The sequence below is a fragment of the Phaseolus vulgaris genome, chromosome 4 (genome assembly GCF_000499845.2).
Source record: "Phaseolus vulgaris cultivar G19833 chromosome 4, P. vulgaris v2.0, whole genome shotgun sequence".
In the NCBI taxonomy this organism is placed as follows: Eukaryota; Viridiplantae; Streptophyta; class Magnoliopsida; order Fabales; family Fabaceae; genus Phaseolus; species Phaseolus vulgaris.
In genome coordinates, this window is record NC_023756.2 from 9,414,045 (window position 1) to 9,427,778 (window position 13,734).

The 13,734-nt window shown below is 33.7% G+C and overlaps 2 protein-coding genes across 4 annotated transcripts; both read right to left on the bottom strand.

The window, feature by feature from the left end:
* Positions 1–848: 848 nt before the first annotated feature.
* On the bottom strand, positions 849–2,658 carry LOC137836420 (uncharacterized). 2 transcript variants are annotated; one of them, XR_011085264.1, is made up of 5 exons: positions 2,181–2,658; positions 1,861–2,096; positions 1,617–1,784; positions 1,116–1,538; positions 849–1,038 (listed from the first exon to the last, which is right to left on the bottom strand). XR_011085264.1 is itself a non-coding variant. In XM_068645138.1 (4 exons), the coding sequence occupies exons 1-4, from the start codon at positions 2,652–2,654 to the stop codon at positions 1,430–1,432; spliced, it is 987 nt and encodes a 328-aa protein (XP_068501239.1). In that variant the 5' UTR covers positions 2,655–2,658; the 3' UTR covers positions 849–1,429. The 2 variants fall into 2 exon arrangements, 1 of the variants encoding a protein (XP_068501239.1); XM_068645138.1 differs by having other exon boundaries at positions 849–1,538.
* Positions 2,659–3,122: 464 nt separating this feature from the next.
* Positions 3,123–8,161, bottom strand: LOC137836422 (uncharacterized). Of its 2 annotated transcripts, XM_068645139.1 has the most exons (3): positions 7,706–8,161; positions 3,518–3,788; positions 3,123–3,434 (listed from the first exon to the last, which is right to left on the bottom strand). In XM_068645139.1, exons 2-3 carry the CDS (start codon positions 3,782–3,784, stop codon positions 3,198–3,200), a joined length of 504 nt encoding a protein of 167 aa, XP_068501240.1. In that variant the 5' UTR covers positions 3,785–3,788; positions 7,706–8,161; the 3' UTR covers positions 3,123–3,197. The 2 variants fall into 2 exon arrangements, with proteins under 2 accessions (XP_068501240.1, XP_068501241.1); XM_068645140.1 differs by lacking the exon at positions 7,706–8,161 and having other exon boundaries at positions 3,518–4,499.
* Between the last annotated feature and the right edge of the window lie 5,573 nt (positions 8,162–13,734).

Genomic DNA, 13,734 nt, shown 5'->3' on the forward strand with positions numbered 1-13,734 from the left:
ATTTCTTCAGATAGAGAAACAATCATTATCATAACTTGTATATAATATTTTAATATTAAGTTGATATTGATATGTTTTGTAATAATTTATGTTAGAGATTATCGACCAATGATGATACAATGATGAAGATGGTCCATCAATATGAATATGATCTATATTAAAATTAGAAATTCAGATATTAATAAAATATAAACAGTATATTAAAATATAGTTTTGTTTGACTTTATTTATACTTTTCCATTCTATGTTATTGTCATGTTGTCCCTAATACATTTATGTAAGAAAATGTGTCAGATATGAGTTGTATAAGATTGATTTCTGAAAGCAGGTTGGATAAGTGTGTGCCACTAAAGTAGCAATTTTCCATTTAATAAAAAAATAATTGAAATCTTGACATTTCAAAGGGAGATCCTTCAAACTACTAGTGTAGATAAGTTAAACAAATGCGGCTATTTTAAATTTACAAATGCGGTCATAGAACCGCATTTGATCAACACGCATTTGTAAATCTGGAATTTACAAATGCGGTCCTATGACCGCATTCATAAATCACATTTACAAATGCGGTCATTTTAGGTAACCGCATTTGTATATTATTCTGAATTAGGGAGTGGGTTTGGGGTTTAGGATTTATGAATGCGGTCTTGGTAAACACCGCATTCATAAATCACTATTTACAAATGCGGTCATTTACTAAGATCGCATTTGTAAATGCGAATTCACTATTTACAAATGCGGTCTTGGTAAATGACCGCATTTGTAAATAGTGCTTTTTTTTTTTGGTACATCCTGTTTTGTGCAGAAACCATATATTTAAATAACCTGCATAATGATTAAACTCAGCCAGACAAATACAAAAATGTAGTAACCAATTGAAATCATCAAAATGTACATTTACAAGTGATCAAATTACATATAATAAAACCACTAATGTTGTTTACTTATGCTAGAGTTATAAAAATTAATGAAGTATGTGGACCAAGAATCTCTAACATATGAAATGCCTTCCTCACTCATTGGTGTTTCTTCTGTGAATAACTGCATTGCAAAGTTGACATAAATTAGTTTCTAGATATATATATGTTCAAGAATTATAAAAATGATTTAACATATACCTCCTTCCAACCAGTTTTAACACCTAGTCTTATAATGGTAATCATCCATTGCATAATGTAATAGCCACACTCATAGCTTCCTGGTTGTTTATTACACTATATAATTCAATAAAAAGTAATATGTTAGTATATTGATAAACAATGATAATAGAGAAAGAAAAAAATTACAAACCTTTACTCTTATGTAGTTCAAATTATTTGAACTGGATCGACCTTTTAGGATGTTATATCCACGCCATGAACTGGTTAATACAAAAAACCTCGTTAGTAGATGGTTAATTAGTAACATATACAAAGTTAAGTTTATACTATACTTACGTATCAATGATATCCTTAAATTTTGTGGGCATCTTCTTGTGTAGGGAACAGAACCACACAGCAGTCTTATCAACCATTGATAAGACAAGTAACTGCCAATGATGCCTATATGATCATTGAAAAGAGTTAGTAAATATTTAAAACATGAAATAATAATAATTGATGACATATAATTAAACTTACTCATTAATGTAAGGGCATAAATAAATTTGTTTTCCCTCTTTTTCCAGGATGTTAGTGATGTATGCTTGAGTCTCAGTTGAGTTTGGTCCAACGGGATTAGTATATGCAGGATCTACGAATCCATACATATTTTCCTTCCCCTCAGTGATACAGACTCTATGCAAAAACCTACAAGTTTTTAGTTAAAGCATAATCAATAATAATTTAACATAAAGTAAATTGAATAATAGGTAAAGATACTTACATCATAAAAAATTGAATTATACTTATATTGAGCTCCTGGTTCCCAGATATAAATTCTGATAAATCTGTGTTGTAAATCATCAGTGGCAGTTCAGTGTTGATTTGAAAAAATGTATTATCCCACGGAACTGGAAAAGGATCATTGCCAATCTGACTAGCAATGAGACGTAGGGAAGCCATAGGATCGTCAACTGGAACCTCACGCTTCTTTTTCGGAGTTGGTGGCTGAAAAGGTTCCTACAAGATAAACAACATTTGTATTAAATTATATGTAATATATAAATATAAATAAAAAATAATATAATGAAACGAAATTATTACATGAGGTTCGGGCATAGATCGAATGAGCTCTCTGGGCCAGACAATGAATGTCTGAAATGCATCGACCACAGTGGTTACCTCATCTGAAGGTAGTGGAACACGAGCATCAGGAAATCGTACTTTTTCAACAGTTACCTTCGCCACATCAGGGGAGAGAGGAACGTTATGTAAGGTGGTGGCGTTTTTATAGACTTTTCCAAGTGCCACCACCCGAGGAAGTTTGCCGCCCACTACCAGTAGCTCACAATCCTCTGTCTGCCCATTGATATCATCCCCTGATGTTGGAGGAGCCGCACAACTCCCCTTTGTGCTCTTGGGAGTGGGACTAACAAGGGGTTCAATCGGCTCAGCACAAACTTGTTGCGATAGAAACTCTTGTCGCATTCGATCATTCTCCTTTTTCATCTCCAGCCACATCAAATCAGTCTCCTTTCTCATCTCCTCCATTATTTCTTCACGTAACTTAGTCTTCATTTGAGTTTCCTTCCTCCAAAATAAAGTTTAATTCCGACCCCTTGTCCAGCGGCACGAACACGACCAGAGTGTTCAGGTCGTCCAATTGCTTCAACCAGGATATTGTGACGACCTTCAGCAACAAATGTACCGTCGGATTCCAAGGAATCCTGCAAGAGTACACAAAAATCATATTTTCAATCATTAATATAATTAATGCTTTAAAAAAATTGAAAATAACAAAAATAACTTACAATTTTTTCGATTATAACCCCGGATTGCTCAGAACTTGGTGCACCGGACTTTTTAATTCGGGCCCTCTTCCATTTTTCATGGCGAAAAGGTGGTGGAGGAGAAGTGACCCCTGTTTCCACATTCTCAGAATACGTCCCCTGTTGAGATTTCTCCTTTTCCACCATCAGTTTTTGCTCAAGTTTTCTATACCCCGAACGAGACATAACGTGCGGGGTAAGATTCTTCAAAGCTATCTCTTGAGCTTTCTTTCGACGATCCTGTCATAATTGAAATAAACAAACTGAAGTAAATAAGATAAACTTATTAATGTTATATAAACAAAAAAGTTACTTCACTTACCATCCAAGCCTCATTTTCACGGCTTTCTCTAAAAAGACGCCATGTCTCTTCATCAATATGTTGGTACTTTAAACATGGATTTTCGTCTTTAAGGTCGCCAAAAATGTATCTCGATGTCAGTCTTGACTTAAAGGTACGAAATTTAAGTGCGATATTGGATAATATCTTTGATCGAAGCGGTTCCACATCAGGAATGTCAAAGTTTGCCTGCAAAATAACATCATGAAATTAAAATTAATTAATCAATATTAAAAAGCATTATATGATAACAATAATAATGTAAAGCTTACCAGAACATCCTCCCATAGCATGTTCCGATCAACCTCTGAAACCTCATCCCATGAATTAATCAAAATGGAGAGCCTCTCACGAGAAACAACTCCAAGATAGCTCATAAACTCATCTGCCTTAGGACCAAAAGCCACTCCAGTGTTGACGTCAATGTCAACATGTGTCTTCTCACCAGCAGCACGTCTCAATGCAAGACGCTTCAATCTAGTAGGTCCTCTACTACCTCGCCCAGATCGAGGTCTGACTGGAGTCTGGTCGTCATCCATGTCTCTGTTAAAAAAATTAGGTAACAAACATTAGTTAATGTGCATCGAATTAAAATCATATAAAAATAATACATAAAATTATAAATGTTTATTTACATGTTGCATGTGGGTTGAATGTTTATATGTAAATTCCTTCACTGTGGTCTTTACGGGTTGCATGTACATCATCAAGTACATCGTCATCTTTATTAGTTATCATTGGTGTGAATGAACGAGTTTCGCCATATTCAATATCATCTATGGCTTCCCCTTGTTTTTTCCCGTGTAAAACGACATACCAATGTTCTGACGTAGGATCTTTCACATAGAAAACCTGAGATGCTTGTTGAACCATTATAAATGGCTCATCTCGATACCCTATCTTTCGAAAGTCCACTAGTGTGAATCCTGATTCATCAATTTTAACCCCACTTTTATTATCAACCCATTTACACTTGAAAACTGGAACGGAAAACTTAGTGTAGTCAATCTCCCATATCTCTTCTATAAACCCATAGTATGCCATTGATCCAAGTACTGGATTTGTATCTTTCGAAGTCGAAAACTGCATTGACTCGGCTTCAAGAGTAACACCAGAATTTTGAATTGTACTCTTTTCATCCAGGGACTTCGTGTAAAATATACAATTATTCACTTCGTACGCTGTACATGAAATGACATCAAACTTCAATCCAGCAGCCAACCAAGTCAAGGTCTCTGATGCCGTTGAATCCTTGAACACCTCATCTTTAAACCAAGGCATGAAAGTTCTATTATGTTCCATCAAGACCCATTGCTCTGCTTGTCTTGGGTTATTTGCCTTCACAATGGCTTTATGAGCTTCTATGTAAGGTACAACTTCATCTGTGTTATTCAATATGTACAAATGTGCTTGCAAGACTTCTGATCGAGATTTGCTTACAATATTCACACCACGTAAACATTTACTTGTAGAACGCCTGTGGTGCCATGAATTAGCTGGAACACCTATTGGATTTGCTTTTGTCATGTACTCTGAACAAAATTCAATACTTTCTTCAGCTATGTACCTTTCAATCATTGAAGCCTCTGGACGATAATGATTTTTCACATAACCTTTCAAAATTTTCATATACCGCTCAACAGGATACATCCATCTTAAGTACACTGGTCCACACAATCTAACCTGTCTTACCAGATGCACCACTAGATGAACCATGATGTCAAAAAAAGACGGAGGAAAAAACATTTCCAATTCACACAAGATAACAACAATTTCATTTTGAAGTTCATCTAGTTTTGAGGGATCAATGACTTTACAACAGATGGAAGAGAAGAATGAGCACAAACGGGTTATGGTGTGTCTAACATTTTTTGGTAAGATCCCACGGATAGCTACCGGCAACAATTGTTGTATCAAGATGTGACAATCATAAGACTTCAACCCAATTAACTTCAAATCTTGCATTGACACTAGACTCTTCACATTTGAGGAATGTCCTTGTGGCACTTTCACACCCTTTAGACATTGACAAAAACTAATTTTTTCATCTTTTGACATTGTGTAACAGGCTGGGGGCAAATATGTACGCTTACCCATTTGTATGGGTGCCAACTCGCCGCGTATGTTCATCTCAATCAAATCTAAACGAGCATTTAGACCATCCTTCGTCTTCCCGTTAATGTTAAGAAGTGTACCAATTAAGCTATCACACACATTCTTCTCAACATGCATTACATCTATACAATGTCTGACTTCTAACCTCGACCAGTACGGAAGATCAAAGAAGATTGATTTCTTCTTCCAAATATTTGTCACAGATGACTTTTTTTTGGACTTGCCGAAGGTGTGGTCTATGTTATTTACCTTTTCGTAAACCTCAACACCGGTTAATGGAGTTGGTGGACCACTACCCTCTTGGTGTCCATTAAAGGCTTTTTTCAACCTCCGGTAAGGATGATGACTTCTAAGAAACCTCCGATGCCGAAGATATACTTTTTTCCTTCCATGTTTCAATTGTTGAGAAGCAGTGTCTTCTTCGCATACTGGACACGCTTTGTGACCCTTAACACTATAACCTGATAAGTTACCATATGCCGGAAAGTCATTGATGGTGCAAAATAACATGGCATGAAGCTTGAAAGTTTCATTAGCAAATCCGTCAAATACTTCGACACCCTGGTCCCACATTAACTTCAAATCTTCAATTAGGGGACTTAGATAAACATCAATATCATTCCCTGGTTGTTTCGGACCGGATATCATCATAGACAACATCATGTATTTTCGCTTCATGCACAATCCAGGAGGTAAGTTGTAAATAACTAGTAATACAGGCCATGAACTGTGATTTGTACTCATATTACCAAACGGATTCATTCCGTCTGTAGCTAAACCAAGTCAGATATTTCTTGATTCTTTACCAAATTCTGGAAAGTCATCATCAAATTTCTTCCATTGAATAGAATCAGCTGGATGTCGGTACATGCCATCGCATTTCCTCTCATCTGCATGCCATCTAAGATTCTTAGCATCGTCTGGGTTTGCAAACAAACGCTTCATCCTTGGAATGATGGGAAGATACCACATAACCTTCATTGGGGGTCCATGCTTTTCCATGTCATCAATAGAATCATCATCTTTTTGTTTCAACTTATAACGTGATAACCCACACCTCGGACAACTTTTCAACAATTCAAAATCTTTCCGGTATAATATACAATCATTAGGACATGCATGTATCTTTTTGTACTCCATACCCATTGGACAAAGAATCTTTTTTGCCTCGTAATTACGATTAGGTAGACTATTTCCCTCTGGAAGCATATCCTTCAACAGCTGGAGCAATTCCGTGAAGCTTTTATCAGTCCATCCGTTTATTGCCTTCAAATTCATCAATCTTAACACCGCCGACAACCGTGTGAAGTTAGTTGATCCAGGATACAAAGGAGTCTCTGCATCTTTTGACATACTTTCATATCCATGCGCTTTTGCAAAACACTCAGCTCCCACATCACGAATCATGTCCTCCAATCGATCATCATCTCCATCATCGTGTACTGCTTCATCCATGGTAGAACCCACATATTCTTCAGTTACGTAAACACGTGGTAAATTTAATAATTCACCATGCCATGTCCAAGTTGTATAAGATCGAAGAAACCCATCACATAGCAGGTGTTCCCTCATGATATTCACATCCAGTATCCTTCCATTCAAACAGTTAACGCACAAACACCTGATCTTTGCTCCATCATGACCACTAATAATCGCGTTACGCTGCGCAAATTGTATAAATTCCTCTACTCCCCTTTCGTACTCATCACTTATACGAACAACATTAATCCAACTTCGATCCATTATATATTCTGGAATATAGTTAGGATTTTCTAATAATTAGTATTCTCTTCAATCTCACACATTTGCCGAGGGTCGAACACCCCCGGACTCAATCCAAACACGATATTTCTATTCTAAAAGTAACAATAACTAACATAACATAAAACTTTTATTAAAATGTAATTAACAACTAACTAAATATTTCACTTCTAAAATTAAAATTCTAGAACAAAGTTTAATACACTATAGAATTATAATTCCATAAAGATTAATATCATATTCATTTTTATTTAAGTAAAAGTAGTTTAAAGTGACAATTATAAAAAATAAATGATGCCAGGGAAAAAAAGAAAGATATGTAAAGAGAAAGTGCAAAAAATAAAAATAATTACAAAAATAGAATTTATATATAATATAAATTTAAGAAAATAGAAATTATATAATACAAAAATTCAAAATACACACAAATATATAAATTATTAGTTATTAGTTATACATTCCAAGTTGTATTAGTTATTAATTAAATATATATTATAATACAGAAAAATAAAAATTCAAAATATTAAATATGAATTCAAAATTTTAAATATAAATTCAAAATATTAAATAAATACAACACCAACCTTTAGGTTGATGGTGATCGGAGACGAAGACGAAGGCGTAGGCGAAGGCGGTGGCGGAAGCAGTGGCGATGGCGGAGCAGAAAAAACCAGCGAACCAATAGAACAGTAACCACCTATATGCAGAAAACGAGTAAGGAAACGAAATGACAATGCCAAGGAAGTGAATAATGACAATGACAAAAACGAAAACGAAAACAAACGTTGAAGCAGAGAGAGCTGAAACTTACAATGCAAAGCGGAGAGAGCTGAGAACGTTGAAACGAAGAGCGGAGAAGACGAAAGTGAAAGTGAAAACCAGTGGCGCGCTTCTATTTTTAGGGTAAAATTGATTTACAAATGCGGTTCTAGGGTAAGACCGCATTTGTAAATCAATTAAAATGAATTACAACTGCGGTCATAGTAAAGACCGCATTTGTAATTCATTCTGAATTGAATTACAACTGCGGTCATACTAAAGACCGCATTTGTAATTCAATTCAGAATGAATTACAAATGCGGTCTTTACTATGACCGCAGTTGTAATTCATTTTAATTGATTTACAAATGCGGTCTTACCCTAGAACCGCATTTGTAAATCAATTTAATTACAAAAATGCCACCGCGTTTTTTACAAATGCGTTTAAACGCAAAGCCGCACTAAATAAATGGTCGTTGTTTTCAAATTTTGTACTAGTATAGGAGATTTAAATTATAAATGTCTTTCTTGGTAAACTGCGTCTAAATAAAAGATTACGTACATCTCAGTTATACTAACGTACATCTAAGTTATACTGACATTTTAATATCAACATAAAATTTATTTTATTATTAAAATTTTAATTATAAGTTGAAGATATTTTTTCATTACAAGGTCCTATTTATACATACAAATATGTTTAACTAACTTCCAAAAGAGGATGCGTCAAATAGTTGTAAAGTCACGTGCATATGCATAGTGATTCAGTTACGATTTATTATAAAAAAATCATTAAATAAAAATAAATTTTAGAAAACAAAAATAATTATTAGCTATATATTAACTAAATTAGATACTATTTTAGAAACTAAAAATTGTTGGTATCTAAATTACTTTCAATTATTGATAAATAGTTTCCAAATTGGTAACTAATTAGATATCAAGATTTTAGATACCAACTTTAGAACCTAAATAATTGGTAGTTAATTAGATACAAATTTAGAAACTATTTATAAATAATAGAAACTAATTTAGATATCAATAACTTTTTTAGTCTCTAAAATAGTATCTAATTTAGTCGATATAACAACTAACTATTTTTTGTCTATAAAATTTGTTTTTGTTTAATGATTTTCTAATAGTGATTGAGAAACACCAACTAACACTGGAAGTCAAACTGATGTAGTAGAGAGTCTAGTTAGAAGCTTTGGTAAAGATAGATAATCTTGAACCAATAAACACTCTAATCTTTAGATGATATAGGAATCTTGAACATAGATTTTTATTAAACCAAATCTTCACAAATATCTACTTTAGTTTACCACAAATCTTCTGAGTGATAAAGCACTCACTTTCCTTAAGCCCATTACAAGTGTAGTCACCTCTCTATTGGATTAGATTCAGATAATGAAAGAAATTGCTTCTAAGAAAAACTTTTTTGATCATATTAGAGGGATTATGATATTTTGAGACCTTCAAAGATCCTATGCCAATCTACTCTCTTGAGAAATTCAGTTTGACATCAATTTGCTTCGTTCTCTCATGTATAACACTATTGTGGTCACAGTAGACTGTTACAACCTAGTCTTACAACCTCAGGTCCTTGGTTAGACCCTTAAGCCAAAAAGTTTCTTTCACAACTTATGTCATGGCAATATACTTTCCTTCAATGGTTGACAAAGCCATTACCTTATGGAGACTGACTTTCCAATTAATAGTAGTACCATAGAACACATAGCCAATGATACATTTTCTAGTATTTAAACACATAACAAAGTCTGAGTCAACAAACCATTATGTTGGAACTTATCCAATAGACTGTTTAGCTCCACCATAAACTAAGTCTCTTCCAAGTGAACCTTTCAAATAATGAAGGATCCACTTAAGATCTTGCTAATGTGCTCGTCCAAGATTAGACATAAACCTTCTTACAATCGTCACGTCATAAGTTATGCCAGGGCCTGTGTAGACCATAACTTACATCACAAAACTAACGACATTAGCATATGGAAGACCGTTCATATTGTTGAGATAATGAGAGTCTAAGTCTAAGAGGGGAGGTGAATTGTACTTAGGAAAATATTCGCAAAAATGCTATTTAAGAAATCCAGAGAGAAAAAGTACAAATTGATTTAAAGGAAAACATATTGATTTTCTTGTTTCAGGAAGCAGTTTCAGAAATATAACAAATTAGTTTTAAAATCAACAGATGTTATTTTTGACTTATCAATTCTACTCTTTATATAGAGAAAATATTGAAAACAATGTTAAACCTCGAACACAATGACTTAACAAAAGAACACTTCGAAGATTAAAAACAAGTGATTCAAGATCTTTAATTTTGATTTCCAAAACAGTACCTTTAAAAACATTTAGTTCAGATTGTTCCACTTGAAACAATTTTGTTAAAGATTTTTTAAAGAAAAGAACATAAATCCAACAAGCACTTTTCAATAGTCCTTTTGAAATTGGTTTTTGATATGATAAAATTTTGAACAAGATTGCTTATCTGATTTTTAAATCACGTATTACCCAGTCAAGGATTAAAGATACCTTGAACTTTTTAGAAATATTAAAGTCTTATTAGATTCTTGAAAAACAGAATATGATTTAACCCAGTAGCAGTTAAAACAACAAATTCAATTCCGAAACAACAGATTTATTTCATCACAGATTTTCAGATTACAATTTTAAAATAGTGATTAAGAAAGGAGAATGACACACACAATTTTATACGGGTTCACTCAACAAGAGTCTCATCCAGTCCCACCTTATACCAAGATGGATTCAACTAAAACAAAAACAATCTTTACAAACCACTTAGTTCTTGAGTCCTACAAGAACCAAGATTACAAGGTGAAACACACTATTCCAACAACACACTTACTTCTAGAAACTCTATCAAGAAGTACATACACAAACACTTTTACAAGAGGAAAGAAAACACTTTATTTGCAAACTAAGGAGTTCAAACTAAGACCCTCACAACTGCAACACTTGACAGAACCTTGAATCCCAAGCCAAAAGGAACCATCACAAGAACACTTAAAAGTTTTTAAGAAAAACTTTCAAAAACTAAGCTTACTTGAAAAACTAAATGAAAACACTTGAAAACTATATGCACCCTGCATGTACAAGGGATAATTTGAACTCAGATAAAGCTCCATTTTTATACGATTCAAATCAAAACAACTTTCTCAAAACAATTTTGATAACTGTTATAAAACAACAAATTGAAGCTTGAAAGAGTAGATTATATTTTGAAAAAACACTTGGTGGTTACATAACCATCCTTTGATTTAGTTAAAACTGAATTTGTGAAAAAAACTGATTTTGGGAACAAACTAGAATTTTGAAGATATCAAAACAGTTTTGGTGCAGTGTAAAATGAATCAATTTTTTTTATAAAACAATAGGTTAAATTTTTGGTGCAGTAAAACAATTTAGAAAAGCTTTGAGCAAGCTTCTTAAAAGAGACTCTTGTGCTTAAGTTCATCACCATGGCTATGAAATGTGAGGTTGAATCAAGGTGCAAAAGGCTACTTAAACAACTCTAACCGAACTAAGACCATGAAATACATTTTTAATACACCTTCAAACATGTTGTATTCATCGAACACGTCTTCATGAAAGTTGAGTGAAGTCTTCACTTATCCTCAACAAAACGCTTGTTTTTTGCATTGCCAAGATATTAAGCTTAACCCAAGCATACGACACGTTCCACTTGTGTTTTTTTTTTTTGTCTATTTTACAACCAGCAAAATCTGAGTCAGAAAAACCAACCAAACTTAAAGACACATTACATGGATACCATATACCAACTTCTTTTGTTCCTTGTAAGTACTTAAGATTTCTTTTAACAACATTGAAATGAGATTCCTTGGGTGCAGATTGGAACTTGTCACACATACAAACAACAAACATGATATTAGGTCTACTAGTTGTTAGATACAATAAAGAACTGATTAAACCTGTGTACTTAGTTTGATCAACCGGTTTTCCAGCAGGGTCTTGATCAAGATGACAACTTGTAGAAATAGGTGTGTTGATTGCTTTGCACTGATCCATCTCAGATTTCTTCAAAAGATCTTTGTTGTATTTGGCTTGATTTATAAAGAACCCATCTTTTAGATGTTTGACTTGCAGGCCAATGAAATAATTAAGTTCCCCCATCATAGACATCTCAAATTTGCTCTTCATGACCTCTACAAAAGTTTCACATAAACCTTCATTTGATGAACAAAAAATGATATCATCCATATATACTTGTAAAAGTATAATGTCTTTACCCTTCTTCTTAATGAATAAGGTTGTCACATGTACCACGGTTGTATCGTTCTGATAGTAGAAAATCATTCAATCTTTCATACCATTGCCGAAGTGCTTGCTTGAGTCCGTATCCCTTTTGAGTTTGAACACATGGTCTGCAAATTTATGATCTTCAAAACTAGGGGGTTATGAAACAAAGACTTCATTTTTGTAAACCATTTAGGAAGGCGTTCTTGACATCCATTTGAAATAGTTTGAATCCCTTTATGCATGAGAAAGCTAAGAGAAGTCTGACTGCTTCTAACCTTGCCACTAGAGCATAGGTCTCATCATAATCAATTCTTTCTTCTTGGTTATAAACTTAAGCTACCAACCTTGCTTTGTTTCTTGTGATGATCCCATGTTCATCTATTTTGTTTCTATATACCCACTTAGTACCTATGATATTCATCTCAAATGTTCTTCGAACCAGAGACCATACCTCATTCCTTGTAAACTGATTTCACTCTTCTTGCATAGCCAAGATCCAATTGTTGTCTTGTAGAGCTTCATTCAGATTTTTGGGCTCCACTAACACTTGGTGGTAACATAACCACCCTATTATTTAGTTAAAACTGAATTTGTGAACAAAATTGATTTTAAGAACAAAATAGAATTTTGAAGATATCCAAACAATTTTTGTGCAGTGTAAAATGAATCAATTGTTTTATAAAACAAAAGGTTAAATTTTTGTGCAGTAAAATAGTTTTGAAAAGCTTTGAGCAAGTTTCTTAAAAGAGACTCTTGTGCTTAAGTTCATCACCATGACTATGAGGCATGAGATTGAATCAAAGTCCAAAAGGCTACTTAAACAACTCTAACCTAACTAAGACCATCAATTTTTATATAACTTCAAACATGTTGTCTTCATCAAATGCTTCTTCATGAAAGTTTAGTGAAATCTTCACTTATCCTCAGCACTTATAACTTTGTTCCTCCACTATATTAGGAAAGTGCTCATCACTCAATTTATAGTGGGAAGGAAGAGGAGTGGAAACAAGTTTTAAGTTTTTCATGCCAAACTTATCAAGGTTTTTTTCTGAGATAGGTCTCTCCAGACAAGTACAAACGCTTCAAATCACGTCATATGATGATCTTAATCCACAATATCTTCCTAGAAGCTCCCATGTTCTTCATTTCAAACTCGTTATTCAACTCTGTTTTAACCTTTTTGTACCTCAGGTTTACTATTGTTTGCTATCAAAATATCGTTTACATATAGTAGCAATATAATGAAGCTCAAGGTTAAACTTTATAACAATTGCTAATAACATCCTTAAGGATATGTGTTTCTCATGAGGAGAGAAAACATCATTATAATTATTTTCTTCCCTTTGTGTAAAACCTTTAACCACTAGTCTCACCTTGAATTTTTGTTGGTCAGTTCCTGGATTTTTCTTTTGAAAATCCATTTTCAACTTACCAACCTAGAACCCTTGAGTTTACAAATTAGAGACCATGTATTATTCAGATGAAGTAACTTCATCTTCTTGTTCATGGCATTTAACCATTCAATCTTTTCCTTTCTTATTAAGGTAGGCGATAC

Coding starts and splice junctions, on each gene's coding strand:
- LOC137836422 (XM_068645139.1), bottom strand. CDS start 3,784: ATGGATGACGACCAGACTCCAGTCAGACCTCGATCTGGGCGAGGTAGT. Junction 3,435..3,517: donor TGCTATGGGAGGATGTTCTG/GTAAGCTTTACA, acceptor GTTATTTTGCAG/GCAAACTTTGACATTCCTGA.
- LOC137836420 (XM_068645138.1), bottom strand. CDS start 2,654: ATGAAGACTAAGTTACGTGAAGAAATAATGGAGGAGATGAGAAAGGAG. Junction 2,097..2,180: donor GATCTATGCCCGAACCTCAT/GTAATAATTTCG, acceptor TTTATCTTGTAG/GAACCTTTTCAGCCACCAAC. Junction 1,785..1,860: donor ATAATTCAATTTTTTATGAT/GTAAGTATCTTT, acceptor AAAAACTTGTAG/GTTTTTGCATAGAGTCTGTA.